At 33.5% G+C, this 17,428-nt stretch overlaps 1 protein-coding gene across 1 annotated transcript; it reads right to left on the bottom strand.

Annotated features, from left to right (window-relative positions):
• Positions 1–2,305: 2,305 nt before the first annotated feature.
• Positions 2,306–5,739, bottom strand: LOC141829307 (monodehydroascorbate reductase 3, cytosolic-like). The gene is made up of 10 exons (XM_074716751.1): positions 5,601–5,739; positions 5,297–5,368; positions 5,019–5,070; positions 4,637–4,717; positions 4,205–4,323; positions 3,859–4,078; positions 3,486–3,604; positions 3,151–3,276; positions 2,913–3,053; positions 2,306–2,824 (listed from the first exon to the last, which is right to left on the bottom strand). The coding sequence occupies exons 1-10, from the start codon at positions 5,649–5,651 to the stop codon at positions 2,501–2,503; spliced, it is 1,305 nt and encodes a 434-aa protein (XP_074572852.1). The 5' UTR covers positions 5,652–5,739; the 3' UTR covers positions 2,306–2,500.
• Positions 5,740–17,428: the final 11,689 nt, after the last annotated feature.

Genomic DNA, 17,428 nt, shown 5'->3' with positions numbered 1-17,428 from the left:
AGTTATTTAATGTCGTTTTCATTGGGATCCAACGGTGTCTTAATTACACGGTGTTTATGATTAAGAGACATTTGTGATAGCTACCGCCCCATACTTATTCATTTGGTATGGTATGAAGTTTAAAAGAAGAATTTTTAGTATAACAAACTTAATTTATCTAAACTTTAATGGATTTTTTTAGCAAAAAATTAAATAGCTTTTTAGTTTATCCAATAAAAATTCTAATAATTATTTTTTTTAAAAAAAATCCTAATCAAACTTTAATTCTCTCTAAAAATCTTAAAGAAAGATGAGTGATGATTCTACACTAAAATTTTATAGAATAAATAATTTATATTAATTTTTTGAGATATATTTTGATTATGTTACTCTATTTTTTTTAAAAAAAACATTCTCTAATTAAAAATCTTAAAGAAAGAGGAGTGATGATTCTACAATAAAATTTTATAGAATAAATAATATCCATACTTGCCTAATATCCAGCCCTCCCCAACCTGTTAGAACTTTCATTTACATGCCATAATTCACTTGAACTTCATCCATCTCACGTTAAGTGTCTTCTCACTTCACCCTTGCTTCTAATCAACAAGTGTTCTATTACCTATGGTTCATTTGAATTTTTCTCTTGTTAACTCCCCGTTAGATTTCTAATCTTTCAAGTGTTGGTTAATTAACCATGACCCACTTAGATTACTTGTCTCAATGTCAATTCCTTATTAAATTTTTGACCGTCAAATATCTATTAACCATGATTCATTTGGTTTTGGTTTCTCGTCAAGTATCTGGTTAACCTTGACATACTTATTTTTTAATTATCTAACTAATATATTAATCAAATATCTAAACCCAATTCGAGTTAACTCAAGCTGGATCAAATTTAACCATAGATCGATTGCATCAACCGTTCTCACATCTAATATATAAAGAAATTTAATCTTTATATATTACTTATAACATTCTTACAAATTAAATAAATTATTAATTTTGATCTTATTAAACGGACTAAAACAAACTTAGTAATGTAAGTGGATGAAACGAGACAAATGATTCTCATGTAGTTTCTTAGATTAATAAACTTTGCGTGCATTTTCTTGTGAGCAAATTATTGGATTGTCATTGAAAAACGACGAGAAATGTCACACAGCCATGTCAGACGAAGCATAATTTTAGACGTTAAGTCTATTATTATATTACAAATGAGAGAAAATATGAAAAAGGTAGAGATAAGGTAGAGATAAAGTCACTAGCTATAAAATAAGACAAAAAAGTCAAGTTTCATTTCATAAAAAAATAAGAAAAATGATTATTTTTTTTGCTATATCCTTATTTTTTTTCTTTTCTTTTGAGTCTCATTTCTATTTTTTCTCGTTTTTAAATATTACAGTTAAAAGAAGTAAATTCAATATACATATAAAATATCATAAATTATATAAAAAGTCTTGATTCTGATATGTTCTTCTGTGATTTAATTTTCTACTATTTTATTACATTTATAATACTCTATTGCGACCATTGTTTTGATCAATACTTTCAAACACTACAAGTGATAGCTCAAGTTGGAAAAGACTCACCTATAAAGTTAGAGTGATAATTCAGCAACAAGATTGTATAACCTATGATATTGCCTCAAAAAATATTCTATTTTTTTTAATTTTAATCATATCTTAGGGCTTACATAAGGTTAATATATAGACCACTTCTTAGGTGTGTATTGCAATTCCTTTCTATCATAATTTAGTAGTGTCAACTAGCTTTTAAAATCTAATTTAGTTCAAAACCAGTTTAAAAATGGATTTTTTTAAAAAAGTCTTTAAGTTAAATTATTGTTAAGTAATTTTATTTCTAAATTTCATTGTATTGTCTATTATTAAATTAACCATTATTTATTTAATAAAGGGGACTTATTCTTCATTTTTAAATTTTCTTCCAATAAAGAGAAGGTTAGTTGAGGAGGGATCCTCTTGGATCATTTAATTTGTTCAGCAAATCAAAATGTTTCTTACACCAATTCCAACCTATTCCTAGTTATGTGGAAATTATAGAAGTATCACATCCACTACCATTTTAAATTTAGGTTTAGGGAGGGATGGATCTAGGAATTAAAGGTGAGCTGGGCTTTGGGTGTAGAAGGGATGGACTAAGCATCAAAATAAAATGAAAAAAAAGAAAAAGAAAGAACATATCAATTCTCTTTGGTGTAGGTTTAAGTTTAGATTGGAGCACCTACTGCATTTCTATATCTGATTGATCTTTCTTGCAATTCCTACTTGATTTAAATTTTTTAATAACACTATAAAAACAACTCTTTGAATACACTGGGGGAAGGCTAAATTTCCATTGATGAAAAAAAGAGCACCAGTTTGAACGATCAACCTTTGTTCTCTCACATCCTAACATCCACCAAGCTAAGTTATTCATGAAGAAAAGCAGTTTCAAACTTGTAGATAACAATAAACTGTCCACAATTTCCAATTTTTTTGAGGAGGACTTCAGCACCAACTTAGATGTCAGTAGCAAATGCAAGTCCTTGCTTTCCGAGCTGTTGAATGTCTTGCACTTCTGGCTGGAGCCTTGCTACCTTGGCTATCAAACTGTTCTCCTCCGGAGTTCCATGTTCAAGGAACACACCCACCACCTTCCCATCTTTGATCCAGTAAGTACCAAACTTTGGGCTTGCGGAGGTTGGGTCGTTGTCTCCAAACAGGACCGTATCCCCAACATTGTCTCCGTAGAATTGCCACGACAGATCAAATGCGCGAGAGTAGAAGTATGGTAGGTAGTCATATTCCTCTATCGGCGTGCCTTGTTCTGCTGACTTGATTGCCTGCGAAGAGGAAGATATGCTATGCTTATTATTTTTCATGGAGGCAAACAACACTGCTGCACATGCAGAATACTGCCAGGAGGTTCACCTTCACAGCCTGCTCAGCTGATTTCCGAGCATGATCCACATGTTCCACTCTCCTTTGTTCACCAAAGAGCTTCAAGGGGAAGGTAGCCACATCTCCCACGGCATAGACATCAGGAACACTTGTTTTAAAGAAACTATCAGTCTGTAGCAAATTTGCAGAAGTTTAAAGCAGGCACTAGAATGAGATGAGCATAATGAGATATGGAACAGGAAAGTGAATAAAGAGAAGTGGATCTCACCTTAATTCCACCTTTCTCCTCTTCTAGCTGCCCCTTAAAGAGACTAATGAGTGGCCTTCCACCAACCCCAACAACAACAATATCGGCTTCCAGTACTCTACCATCCTTCAACTGTACAGCAGTAACCTGATTTTTGCAAAGTTAACCAGATGTATCTGCTTAGCTCAAATGGATGAGAAATTAACAGAAAATAGGTTAAGATGTTGCGGTGGAGAAGCTCAAAGGAGACCAACAGATTTAAATGTTGGAAGAGTTCACCTGATTAGAGAGAAGTAAAGGGAGACGAGAACACGATAGTCGATGAAACAAAAAAGAGAGTAAGTTGAATATAATACCTCTCCATTTGCATCAGAATCAAATCCAACAGCCACAGTTCCTTTGATTATTTTGATCCCTTTATTAGCATAATATCCTTCATAAAAAGCAGCAATTCCTGCAGTGAATAATCTGGGCACTGCAAAATAGAAAATACATGAAAGGTGAGTGACCTAATATGTTGGTCTGTACACAAATTCAGTAAATTGCCACGAAATTGCAAACATTTAGTATCCAATGCTCAACAATTATGTAGAAATAATGTGTTATGTTCTTAAAGAATTGTCATATTTCAATTAAAAAGAAAAGCTATCAATCTTCATGGCGTTAATAAGTCTGATAATGAATATTATTTACTGTGAAAATTGATAATGAAGTTGGAGTGCAACTTACTGCACCAAGGTTCAGGGTAGACCATAGTAACATCTAAGTTATTGACCTTCAATGCTGCACCAAGTTCAAGACCAATATATCCTCCACCAACAATTACAGCCTTTCCATCTTTCTTTGCTTGGATAGCAGCAACAAGTTTATCAGCATCCTCAATCTCTCTCAAATAGAATATATTTTTTGCATCTGCACCTTTGACGCCAAAATCCGACAGTTTTACAACCTAAACAGCATAGAAATGTCAATTAAACCAGGTCATATAATGTATTAATAGCAGGACTCAAGGATGTGAAATGATGCACAAATGTGTGGAAAGCTATAATTTGCTCATTTAATGTCCTTGACTTACTGTGGATCCAGTAGAAATAATAAGAGTATCATACTTGAAGATTTCACCAGATGTACTAATAAGAGACTTAGATCCTAGATCAGCTTTTACAATTTCTGTGCCAAGGATAAGTTCAATGCCTGTAGAAAAAGTTATGATAACGTTAGTTATGACAGAGATTCTTAAATAACTATTTTGGTACTGAAAGTTAAAACAAAGTTGCAGAGATTGAAATTACCTAAAAGACAACAAAAAATAAACTAGTATCACACAAAATGAGATCTTGACCATTTACTTACAAAACAAGCAGTCATATGGTTTTTCTAGTGGGGAATGAATATGTAAGGAATGATGGGCAAGTAATGTTTCAATGTGATTAACTGGTTGGTCATTGCAGAATAAGAATGCCGATATGAAGTGTAAAAAAAATTAGAAACTTACAAACTAATTTACCTTTCTCAGTGTACCATTCCGGAAGGAGTCTTTCACCTCCACTGCCTACACAGACATAAAACCCAGGTAGTCTTGCAGCACCTATAAACCAGGTTGGCCATTAACAATTCAACTTCAAGTAAACAATTTTGAATACGACCTTTAGTCCTTTAACTAGAGTTTGAGAGGAGCAATTAACCAGATAGATGTCATAGAGTATTAATTCTTCACTAAAATTCGAATATGTATATACAAAGAGTAGTGAAGAGGAGAAGACCACGAATTAATATCCATACGGTTCCATTTGACGGTCACAAGGACAGTAGTTGGGACCAAATTAACAAAAAGGCATTTAATCGAACAACCAAGATTTACTACTTCCTATTTGAATCCAATTGCATACCTTGAGGGAAAAGGTAGCCTTTGCTGAGCGCTGGCCGTTCATAAGGTGCTACCTGAGTAGTTCATAAAGAAAAACAGAACAAAATGTCCTTATTTTGCCCAAAAAGATTTCGAAAACAACTTCTAACATGAAACAAGTGAATCCATCTGAAACATAAATGGTTTCCACCGATAAGATGAGAAAATAGATTGATTTATTGTGCCTCAATACCAAAGTCACAAGCTTTCAATTTCCCTATGAATCAAAAAATACAAACAATTGGAGGAAAGATGCAATACCGCCTCTTTCGATATGATTGCCAACTCTCCCGGGTTGAGCCCAAGTTTCGCAAACTCCCGAGCCGCGTATCCCTAATCGCCAAAACCACAGAAGAGGGACTCTAATTAGGGCGAGAATTTACAAAAATTTCTTAATCCATCCTGTGATCACAAACCACAGAAGAAACGGATCCAATCGCATAAAAGAACAATCCTCAAATCAAGAAAACGCGATCGGAATGTTAAATCGTTTCTCAAATCCCTAGTTCGAATAAAAACAGGCAAGAGACCGTCACCCAGAAGCAACCACCGGGGCCCAACTCACCGCCGCAACACCGCCGCCGAGAATCACGTACTTGAAGTGCCTCTCCGCCATGGATCGATCTGAGAAACTCAAAAGGCCGAACAAACGGGAAATTGAAGAAAGAAATGATGCTCCGAAGGGTGGCGAGCTCGGTATATAAAGAAAGAATCAAAATGATCTATCTCAATTTGCACAGCTGGCGTTGCCACTTTTGTTTCGTAGAGAAAGGGCAGCAGCCGTAGCCGTAGCCGTAGCCGCCTTCACAGTTCGGTGTGGGTCAACAACGGGATCGCGGCCGTCCATTTAGCCGTCGAACGCGTGGATGCCGTTAAATGTGCGGATGAGAAAAACGCGGCAAAATTGGTACCAACCGATTCAGTTGACCGGGGCAATCATTCAACAACAATGGATTTGGACAAAAGCTACTGCTAGATACATAGAAGCAGCTACAGATTCCGGCAAGATGCTCGGAACGTAATGAAATGTAAATTTGGAAGGTATTTTTGGTAAATTTTGACAAATTGGGGTTGTTTGACTTAGATGGAGTTGCACTTGGCATAAATATAAATGACAATTTAATCTTTTTTTTTCTTAGTAGTACACCTTCCTTATTGTTAATAATTGAATTATTTTATTATCTAAAATACTTCTATAAGATGAGCATTTAATATAATTTTTACTGTCCACAACGCTGTAAGGGAATTTAATAACAATTGAATTATTAATCTGCCTAAATTGCTTCGATGGTAATTAAATTCCTCTTATCCATGGCATTTACCATATATTTTTGATGCCATCAATTTGATAGCTAAGGAAACTTGAGGAAAAAGCCAGGCTCCAGCTACCCGGCAGTTTGATCTTTTGTTAGAATATATTAAATTTATATATGATAAAAAAAACTTTATTTTAATTTTTATTCGTCTTTATTCTGCAAACCGAACCACTCATCGATGAAAAGGACATCAGCTGAATCATCATGTTTTGTTTGTTGTCGTGCAGGTTTATGATGTGTCGGATGTGGAGGCATGCGGTGGAGTAATAAAAGTGATGAAGAAGGAAACAGGCGATGTCTATTATAACCATCAATGATTAGAGTTGCAACAGGAACAATCTTAAAGATATATATAAGCATATAAAAATCATGAGTATACGAAGATTTATTGGTTGAAAATGTAAATGAAAATAAGATGGGATAAAAATGGACTCCCATTTAAATGAGAATTTAGTTTCATATTAAGAGTTTTATAGTTATGATATTCGGTTTATATTGAATTACAATATTTGAAGTTGTGAAGACTTTCTCTCATGCTCCCACCTAATAGAGTGCAAATTCAAAGTTCAAATTGCTCTGAACTCAAATAATCCCATGTGCGAGTGCGATCTGCACCCATCAAATATCATATCGATCAAGGAGCAAAATTTATCCAAGTGGATTAACTTATATTTTGCCATCCAAATCAAATTTTTTTTACTTGCGTAACGGATACATTAAATGTCGAGCCTGAAACAGCCATAAGTTAATATCGAATCTGTAATAGCCTGAATAAAAATGACTGACCATTGATCGTTGACGACTATAGTATCAAACCAGGTGGGTAAAGACAATAAATGGTCTTTATTCGACCATTCAATACAGTCAAGGGTCAGAGTTTCTATATAAGGAGGCTAAGACCTCAAGAAAAAAAAAATATAGTGAGCATAAACTCTATCCACCTTCGTTCCCCTATAAACTCCAATTTCCTATTGTGTAGTTTGCTCGGTAGTTCTTTTGCGATAGCTTTCAAGTACAAGCTTGGTTCGCCACGAACAATCAGTGTTTGGTTGTAATCGTGGTCAGCCATTGTATCCTACACTATAAGAGATACACCGATTATTGATGTAAATTTTCATCGCTAATCGGCCGCTAAATCCATTTAGCGACCGATTAGCGACGAAAATAAATGGTTATAATTTTTTTGGTTGTTGATGGAATTAGCAATGGAAATAAAATTACGTTGCTACATTAACGACAAAAAAATTCTTGTCGCTAAATTTAGCGATCGAAATTTTATTTCCATCGCTAAATTTTCTTAAAATTTTGATAGCAACCCCTTTCATTTCCTAATTTAAATCCTGTTTACATCAAAATTTTAATCTAACATCCATCCTGCTAAAATATAATACAATCACAAACTATATCCATGATACATTACAAATTATATCCCGGATACATTCAACATTCACAGACGATGATACATTCAACATTCATAAACTCATCCACGATAACAACAAAGTTTTATCGTTCAACCACAAAGCAACATTAAAAAACAAAGCATATGTTTAACAACAAAATAATATTTAATAATAAGTACATGGTTCAAAAATAATACAATCATCACTTCCATCACAAAAACAAACACATATATGACTCAAATCCATTACATCCCACCCTACTTAAAACTAATACAATCATCATTATCACATCTTATCATCAAATCCTGTAGCAAGTACAATATAATAGGTTATTAAATAAAATAAGCACAGAGTTTAAACTTCCTTACATTTTCTATTTTGAAAGAATTCTGCTTATCAAAACTACTTATCAGAAGAATATACAAACTGATAAACATAAATTTAACATGTTTTAAAAGAATATATACTTTAATGATAGAATATAATATCAAATTCAAATTTTCAAGTGTTGACAATTTATCTACATTGTTCTGATATAATAGAAATAGAAGTATATATAATATCAAAATTAACAGAATCATTTTGCATGTTTTATTAGTGATAAATAAAAAAATTAAGTTGAAAATCAACACACCTTAAAAAACTATTGTTATTAAGAGTTTCTTATCAGTAGTATTCGGATCTTGAGTCTCCTGTGAATGAAAATCATGCAACATTAAAAAAGCAGAATGATTTATTAATGAATATTGAGATATAAATTCTTGTATTTGCCGCTCTACTACCATCTTGACCTAATCTTCCATCGACTGTTCTAATGTCGTGACCTGATTTGTCAATTCTTAATTTTCTTATCTTAACATTTGCACTTAATTGAACAACTGACGATCCAAGAAGCCATCACATAATCATATACAACTCGTGCTTGGGAGCCAAGATGGTAGAGGGAGTTTTTTTTCCTTCCATCGATAACCTCATAATATATCATTTATAGTCATTTGATAGAGTCTGTAAGTCCTCTCCTTCTATAGCAAGTCGAGACACTTATGCAACTTGATTAGTCATATCATTTTATAAAAAATATTATTATTATCTAATATACAATTAATAAAATTAGTCATTGTTAAATGTGAGCAATAATAAAATCTATAATTTTACATCTATGGCCTTTGATCGAGCATCGACAAAAGTGTCATCCTTTTTGTGCGTATTGCGAAATACCTCCTAATAATTGTCAAGTCTATGTAAAGTATTTGTCTGCATACATAAATTTTGTTATAAATTAAAATAAGTTGATTAATAATTATAAAATTTGTATATAACTTTATTGTAAACTTACCAAGTCTATTGCATGCTCTATAATAAATCGTAATCCAGTCGTATGGTTTGTGGATCCTGTGCTTGGGCCAGCGACTTCAGTATTTCTATTGTTTCAAGCAGTCGATGAATTTTGCCATCATTTTTCTTCAACACAAATATTCTTCCATGCATCCCAAATCTCAATTGGTCATAGGATGACTTTATTCCTTTTCTTCTCTACTTATACAACAAGTTCTTGTATAATTTTTGGCAATAATTATTTTATGTTTCTTTAAATTCTGTCTCATGTCCTAGCTTTCAAATATATTTTTTCTGCAACAATATCAAAAAAATTAGTATCAAAGAATATTATACAGTATCAATAATATTTAATTACTTAACAAAAATTCATAACAATACAAATCTTTATTATCTTGGTCTACATGTCTCCATGTAGAAACAAAAGTGTGTTAGGACCCGTGCGAGCTAGAGGAGGGTGTGAATAGCTTTGATCGCTTCTCGTCTTAAATGAGGACTTATTAATTGAATGTGTAGCGTAAACCTTGACTCATACTTGTCTCCACATATACAACTTCGAGATTTTACTTGGTACCTGCCTCCTTGAGGTGACTAATCCAAGGCCAACTCCTAGCAATCTCCCTCCACTAAATTCTTCTCCTTTTTGGATACCTTTTAGAGATGGAGAAGCTTCTTATAAGATGTTCTTACAACAAATACAACAAGAAAATAAATACAAATGCAAATACAATCAAAGTAAACTACTGTACATGAATCTAGTCGGGGTTGATTTTTGCCTATCAATCGACTGATCTTATCTATTAGTTGATTGATATGCCTTCGATACAATTCTTGTCATTGAATGACCACTAAACCTTTTGAAATCCTATCTGATTTTGTTAAATTTTCAAATATCAATCGAATCGACTTGTGAATCAGTCGACTGATTAGGCTAATCGAGTGACCAATTGAATCGATTCTCTTTTGTTCGCGTTTGAAACAACACAGTTAACTGATGAACTTGATCAGTAGAATGGATTCTCTTCTATTTCCTTTTGAAATAACATTAATCGATTGATGACCCTGATCAATCGAATCGATTCTCTTCTATTCAGTTCTAATCAGAATTAGTCGATTGATACACATAATCAATCGACTAATATTGAGTAAAAATATAGATCTTTGAATGAGCTAGGTTTTGCATCTTAGATTGCATCATTCTGATATTCAAATCAAAAGTTATGACATTCAAAAGTTTGTTTTGTTGGGACTTCCTCATTTCTTAACATCCGATCAACCTTAACCTGCCAAGTCTTTCACTTTGTCTAGCATTCGATCAACCTTGGCATGTCGGCACTTCATTATTACGTAGCATTCGATCAATCTTGATCTATTGGGACTTCATCATTGCCTTACATCCGGTCAACCTTCACCTATCAAGACTTTATTATTACCTGACATCTAGTCAACCTTGATCTATCGGGGCTTTCTCGTTGCCTCGCATCAGGTCAACCTTGATCTGTCAGAACTTTCATCATTACCAAGTATTCGATCAACCATGACTCACTTGAACTTCTCATCTCATGTCAAATGTCCAGTTTTCCATGACCTACTTGGACGTTCAATCACATGTCAAGTGTCCGATCAATCACAATCCACATGAACTTCTTGTCTCGTATCAAGTGTCCGGTCCTCCATGACTCACTTAGACTTTCTATCTCATGCTAAGTGTCCGATCATCCATGACTCACCTAGACTTTTTCTTGTATGCCAAGTGTTCTGTCAACTGTGACTCACTTGGACTTCTTCTTGCATTACCAAATGTTCGATCAACCGTGTCCCACTTAGACTCTTCTTCATCATTAAATATTCGATCAACTTTGGCATACTTAATAGCTAACTAACATATTGATCAAATATCAAAACCTTAAAGTGAGTTAACTAAAACTTGATCAACCGAGTCAACCTTAACCAGGAGTCGATTGACCAACAAAGTGTACTGATGTTCTTTAAATTTTTGATGATGTACGCAGATACACTATGACCATTGAGAATAAAACTGTATAAACAAACTTTATTTTTCAAAATAATATATAATATTAGATGAATTTGAATTATTAATAATATTAATACTTACCAATCCCTAATAATCCTCAACATAATCTAGTCATTGTATAATGATGCACATGATTATATCTATAAAATAATATTATAACACATACACATTCCAACTAATAATCAAATCAAAATAATAATATCTTATATGCTAGAACTAATGAGATTTACTTATAACAAGCAAGTATATCCATAACTGAATCATTAATATTAATCTTAAAATTTAATAATATCACTTTTACTTTATCATAGTTTTAAATTCTAAAATTTAATCAATATTACAATTTGAATCATTAACATTAATAGTTTCTAATATTGATGCAATCGTGCCCATGAGCTATAATTTTGATGGTTGACATCAGTAAAGAATAGAGCAAATTATGAGAAACTTCACTTGTATATTAAGTGTGTAGAAAAGTCCTTACAGGTAAGAAGGCCGAATGTGAGGTAAAGGAAAGTCCAAGAAAGTTGAGAAGCAAACTTTTGGTGAGAGAAAGTCCTTACAAGTCAGAAAGCTAGATGTGATGTAAGTGAAGTCCAAGAAGATCGATGATTAGATTCTTGGCAAGAGAAGAAAAATCGAGTGTACCACAGATCAGATGCGCGAGAGGTAATTTAGACAAATTCGATCATTTAGAATAACAAAAAAACTCCCATCAGTCGATTGATTATGATATCTAGTCGACTGATATTGGTACCAAGCAACTGGAAGTGAAGCATCAATCGACTGATACTGTTGTTCAGTCTTGATTCTACGTATCAGTCGTATTGATTTGAGGATCGATTCGATTGATAAGGGATATCAATCGACTGATTCTATTTTTAGAAGCAAACAGAAAAGAATCAATTCGACTGATTCATTATATCAGTCAACTGATTCTATTTTAGAGGCAAACAGAAGAGGATCGATTTGACTGATTTATTATATCGGTTGATCGATTTTATTTTGGAAATAAATAGAAGAGAATCGATTCGATCGATGCATCATATCAGTCAATTGATTTTGTTTCGGAAGCAAACAAAAGAGAATTGATTCGACTAGTGACTCGATTAGCTATATCAGTCAACTGGGATATGGATCAATTATATTGATATTTGAAAATTGACAAAATTAAACACCATTTTATAAGATTCAGAAGTCGTTATTTGATCGTTGAATAATTAGTCGACTGATATGAGAAATCAGTCAACTGATTTGAAGAAAAGCTAAGCAAATTTAAAGGGTGAAAGTTAGCTATTGTTTGGTGACTATTTATGACATTTGCTCCAATTTTTCTTGCTCAAGTGCTGAAGAAGTCATCTGGTATTTAACTACACAACTTGGAGCAATCTCTAGAAGAAGAAGAAGCAAAACTCTCAAGATAATTGTAAAACTTCTCTTCTTCCTCTTTGTGTTTTCTGCCTTCTTTTGAAAGCTATTGTATTCCTACTATAAGAAGGTTTCTCCGATTTTCGGGGTTTGTCTGAGAATGAGAAGGTTTAGTGGATGTGGTGAGCTGAGAGTGGATCCTTGGATTAGTCGCCTCAAGGAGACGGATACTAAGTAAAATCATTCGAGTTAGCATTGTGTGTGTAGTGTAGCTAGTTGGTTGAAAAGTTTTCGCTACTTTAGTTCAAGACTAAACGATTTGAGCTATTCAACCCCTCTTCTAGCTCACAAGATCCTAATATCTAAGTCTTAATTGCTAAACTATTAGTATATCAAACTACTCACTATTAGACATCTCTCCATCATCTATTTCCTTGTAACTGACATTTACATTTACAAATAATTGGATGTGGATTGAATTTGTGAATCAACTGAATACATCTTCGTGTCCTCATTTTGAAATGGATCATGATTTGGGTCATGATGGAGTTCGGTATTTCTATGGTCGAGCGAGGCTTCATTCGACAAACTACTAACTATTCACTAGATCTTCTTCTTTTCATCGGGTATTCATTATAGAAAACATGACCAACTTGTACCGTGAAAATGAATGTTTCAAACTTATTGAATCTTTTATTTGCGTTAACTTTAACTAAATTATAATTTGAATGTATTCTAGTACCTGTTCTTAGAGTCGGATCATTCCATGAACATTTGAATAACATACACCTTTTTATGGGTAAAACAGAATATTCAACCTCAATGATTTCATCAAGTCTGCTATAGTTAATCCAATTAAATATTAGTATTGTTGATAGATCCTTTTATGCAAACACTTGAATTATAGGTCAATATATGTGAATCGTGTTGTGTCATGTGATTTTTGAAGCCATTAACATAGAAACCAGAATAGACTCTTATGTTACTAAGAGGTCCTAATGCAAGATCCACTATCCTTTGATCTTGGTCATTTGATCTTTGATCATGCATTCACCTAGAAAAGTAGTTATGATAAAAAATTATCGATTATATAATATACTTGAGGAAAATAATTTACTCTCTAACTCATATATATTTGAAACTATAATGCAAATTATGTTTCTAACTTTTTCTCTACCTCACTTGCACCTATTAATGGATTTTATAGTTGTTGTTTGTATAAGCTATCAAAGAAGGTAATTTTAAGAAATATGGTATAACAAACAAACATAAGAGGATAAATATTTGAATATATAAGTTAACTCACTTTATGTAGAGTTTGGCCTCGTCGTAGTTTAGGAGTATATATGTTCTTACTGCATGGTATTAGTTTTGATTTAACTGTCTACAAACAGATGCATTAATTGACTTATCATAAAACTTGAACATAGAAAGCATCTCTGAGTCTATCGGTTGAATATTATCAAAATTTCAAGGACATTTGTGATGTCTAATTTTTATATTATCAACAAAATAATATGAGTAGAAAGAAGATACATCTTCTACCAAATAATTATGATATATTGACCCCTCAACTTTTTTTTGTTATGTACATTATTTTTCAATCTTCTCAAAAAGTATTCAAATGAATACATTCATCTGTACTGTACAGAATAGCTAGTTATGCTTCGTAAGCTAAATGAATTGGTAGATGTTCCATTGAATCAAAAAGTTAGGTGGAAATACGCGCTCAAGTTTAAAGAGTATAAGAGGTATTTCTATTTCTAGCCTAAGCATTTTCATTGTCATAATAACTCTCAATGTTAAATTTCTAAAAAAAACTCAAATTTATGAGTGTTTGCCAAATATTATTAGGAAATAGGTCATGGAAGGTGATTGGAATAAGTTTTTGCATAAATACATCATAGTCATGACTCTTCATTCCAAATATTTTTAATTTATTTATATCCACACAACGAGCCATATTCAAGGTATACCTATCAAGGAATTTGATTTTTTTTCAACCAACTAAATAATATTTGCTTACTTTTTTGTCCAATGTATAACATGCATTCAGAAATTTATTAGTTATTTCATTCTAATGCAACTTAAGTATGTTAACTAATTCTTTTAATTTCTCATATAATTTTACTATGTCTTTAGTTTTTCCCGGAACATTCATCACAATATTGAAAATATTATTGATTTTTTTTCTCAACATGCATCACATCTAAATTATATCGCATAAACAAATATTTCCAATATGATAACTCTCAAAATATGCTCTATTCTTTTATCTATACTTGCACACCCTAGTAATGAATTTATTTAAATCATCAGAACTCATCTAAGTTACTGATGCAAATCCATAATTGTTTATGTCCTCAATAATTTTCTCTCCTAACTTGATTATGTGCGAAAGTTTTAAGACCACTTCATTCTTTATAAACTTTTTCTTATTTCGTCTGAAAGGGTACTCCAAAGGCAAAAAATTTATGATGATTATTAAATCAAGATATATAGCTTCCCACTGCAAGGTAATGAAAATGCATCAGACTTTATCATGCAATATGGACATGTTAACTTACTAGTCGTGCTCTATCCTAACAATATTATGTATGTCAAAAAATCACTAATCACCCATATTAAAGTAACATGTAAGGTAAAATTACTTTTACTTTCAATATTATAAGTCTCCAACGTAACCCTACATTTCATAATTCTTTTAGCTCGGCAATCAGAGGTTACAAAAAAATATCTATCTTCTCTTTCAGATTCTTTAGACTTGGAATAAGCACAATAAGAAATATGTATTCATCTTTCATGTACGTCTATAGCGGTAAGTTATATGATGTTAATATAACTGACTAAGCTGAATATTATTGTCTAGATTGACCGAATGACTTAAATCCATCTGGCGAAAGTCCAGTCTTACATCACGTGGTTCCATTGTAAAGAAGGAAAATATTGTATCAAGATGTTTCTATGATGAGGAGTTAGAAAGATGACACATTATATCTCCTTCATGTACATGCTCATGATGCCATCTCATATGACTTGCTGTTGTGGTAGATGCATACAAGCATTAAAGTCTAGTAGTTAACGAGAAGTAATACATAACTTTCCATATTAAAATTTTCTTCTTCTTTCCTAATATGCGACTATGTTGCCTATAATGAAGGTGATTATACATTCTGCATTCAATAAGTTCACTATCTTTATTCCAAAATATCATGCAGTTATTTATACAATAATCAATCTTTTCTACATGCAAACCTAAATACTAATCAATTTCTTTGTATTGTAGAAGTTATTAGTCATTATTTTATCAGTAGAAAGCAACTCTGATATTAAGAAAGATAAGAAAGATGGATAGGTCTCTCCTTCATTCAATCTGTTTTATCTGTATCGGCTGATTCTACTTCTAGTTTCGAGTGATGCATCGGATCTCTCTAACTAATAAGGTGCCAGGGGCAGAGGTCAGACCAGACCAAGGTGAGAGGACAGTTTCAGAGTTCTATGAGCTATAAGCAGGAGCAAAAGCTAGGCCTTACTATATATTTGGCGACAGCGACGTGTTAGACGCCGATAGCTCGACTGAGAAGGGCCGACTAGTTTCTAAGGTACGAGCATTGCGACTAAGACGTGGAGTCCCGTCAAGAAAGATTAAAAAGCCTCCGGGGACGGGCAAAGACCAAAGAAGACGTTAGCACCTTTTTGCAGAGCACCAGTTGTTAATGATAATACGCCGGCAGCTGCTGCAGCTTCATGTTAGTTCTGTCGGGACTCAATCTTTCTTATCTGAATCTCTCTTTTGATTTGTGAAATAAATTATAAAAGAAAAAACGAGGTTTCGAGTTTAAGTTTAGCAGGGTATTATAGTAGTTAAAGAATAAGTTATTTCCCTGGAGGCCAGAGTCCGAATCCTTTAAACAACTCTTTCTGGCTTTCGAGTTTGACTTTCCAAGTAAAAGAAGAAGTGCATTCCCTGTCCTGAGTCCGAATCCTAAAAACTGGGTTTCGAGTTTAGCAGGTAAAGTTCATTCATATGATCTTTCCCAGGTAGAAAATGAAAACATGGTTTTTAGTTTAGCAGGTAAAGTGAAAGAATAAGTTCTCCTTCAATGCCCCCAAATTCCACCCCGTCGTTGCACTCGTTCCTCGCATTCGCTCGAGCCCTTAACAGGTCCTAGTAATGAGTTAACGAAGTTATTGAATGAAAGCTCAAAAGTGAACGAAAGTCCGGGATAAAGAAATGAAACTCATAACTCATATACTTCCATATCTGCTATATGCTTTACACATGCGGGTCAGAGGAGCGAGTGAAATGACGCGCTCGCCGTAATTTAGGGCCGTACAGGGCTCGCAATACCGTAATTTCGAGTCAAAAAACACGGCCGAGTGAAACGACGGGGTCGACTAAGACAAGACGGGGTTTCTAACTTTCTTTCAAACTTCTTTACCATTTACCTGCGGGAAAGTCAGTTTAGGCAAAAAACACGGGGTTTATAAAAAGATTGAAAATTTATCATCGACTCCTTAGCTAAATTGGAGTTTAGTCAAAAAACACGGGGTTTATAAAAAGTTGCCAACTAGAAAATGAATCATAGAGAGAAATTGGAGTTTAGGCAAAAAACACGGGGTTTCTTCCAATTAATCATCGAGGTACGTGATCAAATATTCGACGGGGCGAGTGATCATTATAACGACGGGACGAGACGCACTTATTTTGTTTTGTCGCGACGTGGAGTTCCTCCCACCCACTGCTGCTGAGCTAACTCGGGTAATTCCTCCATTGAAATAAAGACCCCTTTCGTTCCGTACCCGTGGATGGGATTTTGCCTAGGTCCGCCTCCCATAGATTAATTGACAAGAGCAGCAAGGGCAGCTAAAGTTAAGGACACCCCTTTATTAATGTTGAAATTTCCCTATCTCTGACTATATAAGTGATCTGTCGAGT

The sequence above is a fragment of the Curcuma longa genome, chromosome 5 (assembly GCF_044706935.1).
Source record: "Curcuma longa cultivar G26 ecotype Majalengka, Jawa Barat chromosome 5, ITB_CL_G26_1.1, whole genome shotgun sequence".
In the NCBI taxonomy this organism is placed as follows: domain Eukaryota; kingdom Viridiplantae; phylum Streptophyta; class Magnoliopsida; order Zingiberales; family Zingiberaceae; genus Curcuma; species Curcuma longa.
This window is presented reverse-complemented; position numbering and strand designations above follow the sequence as displayed.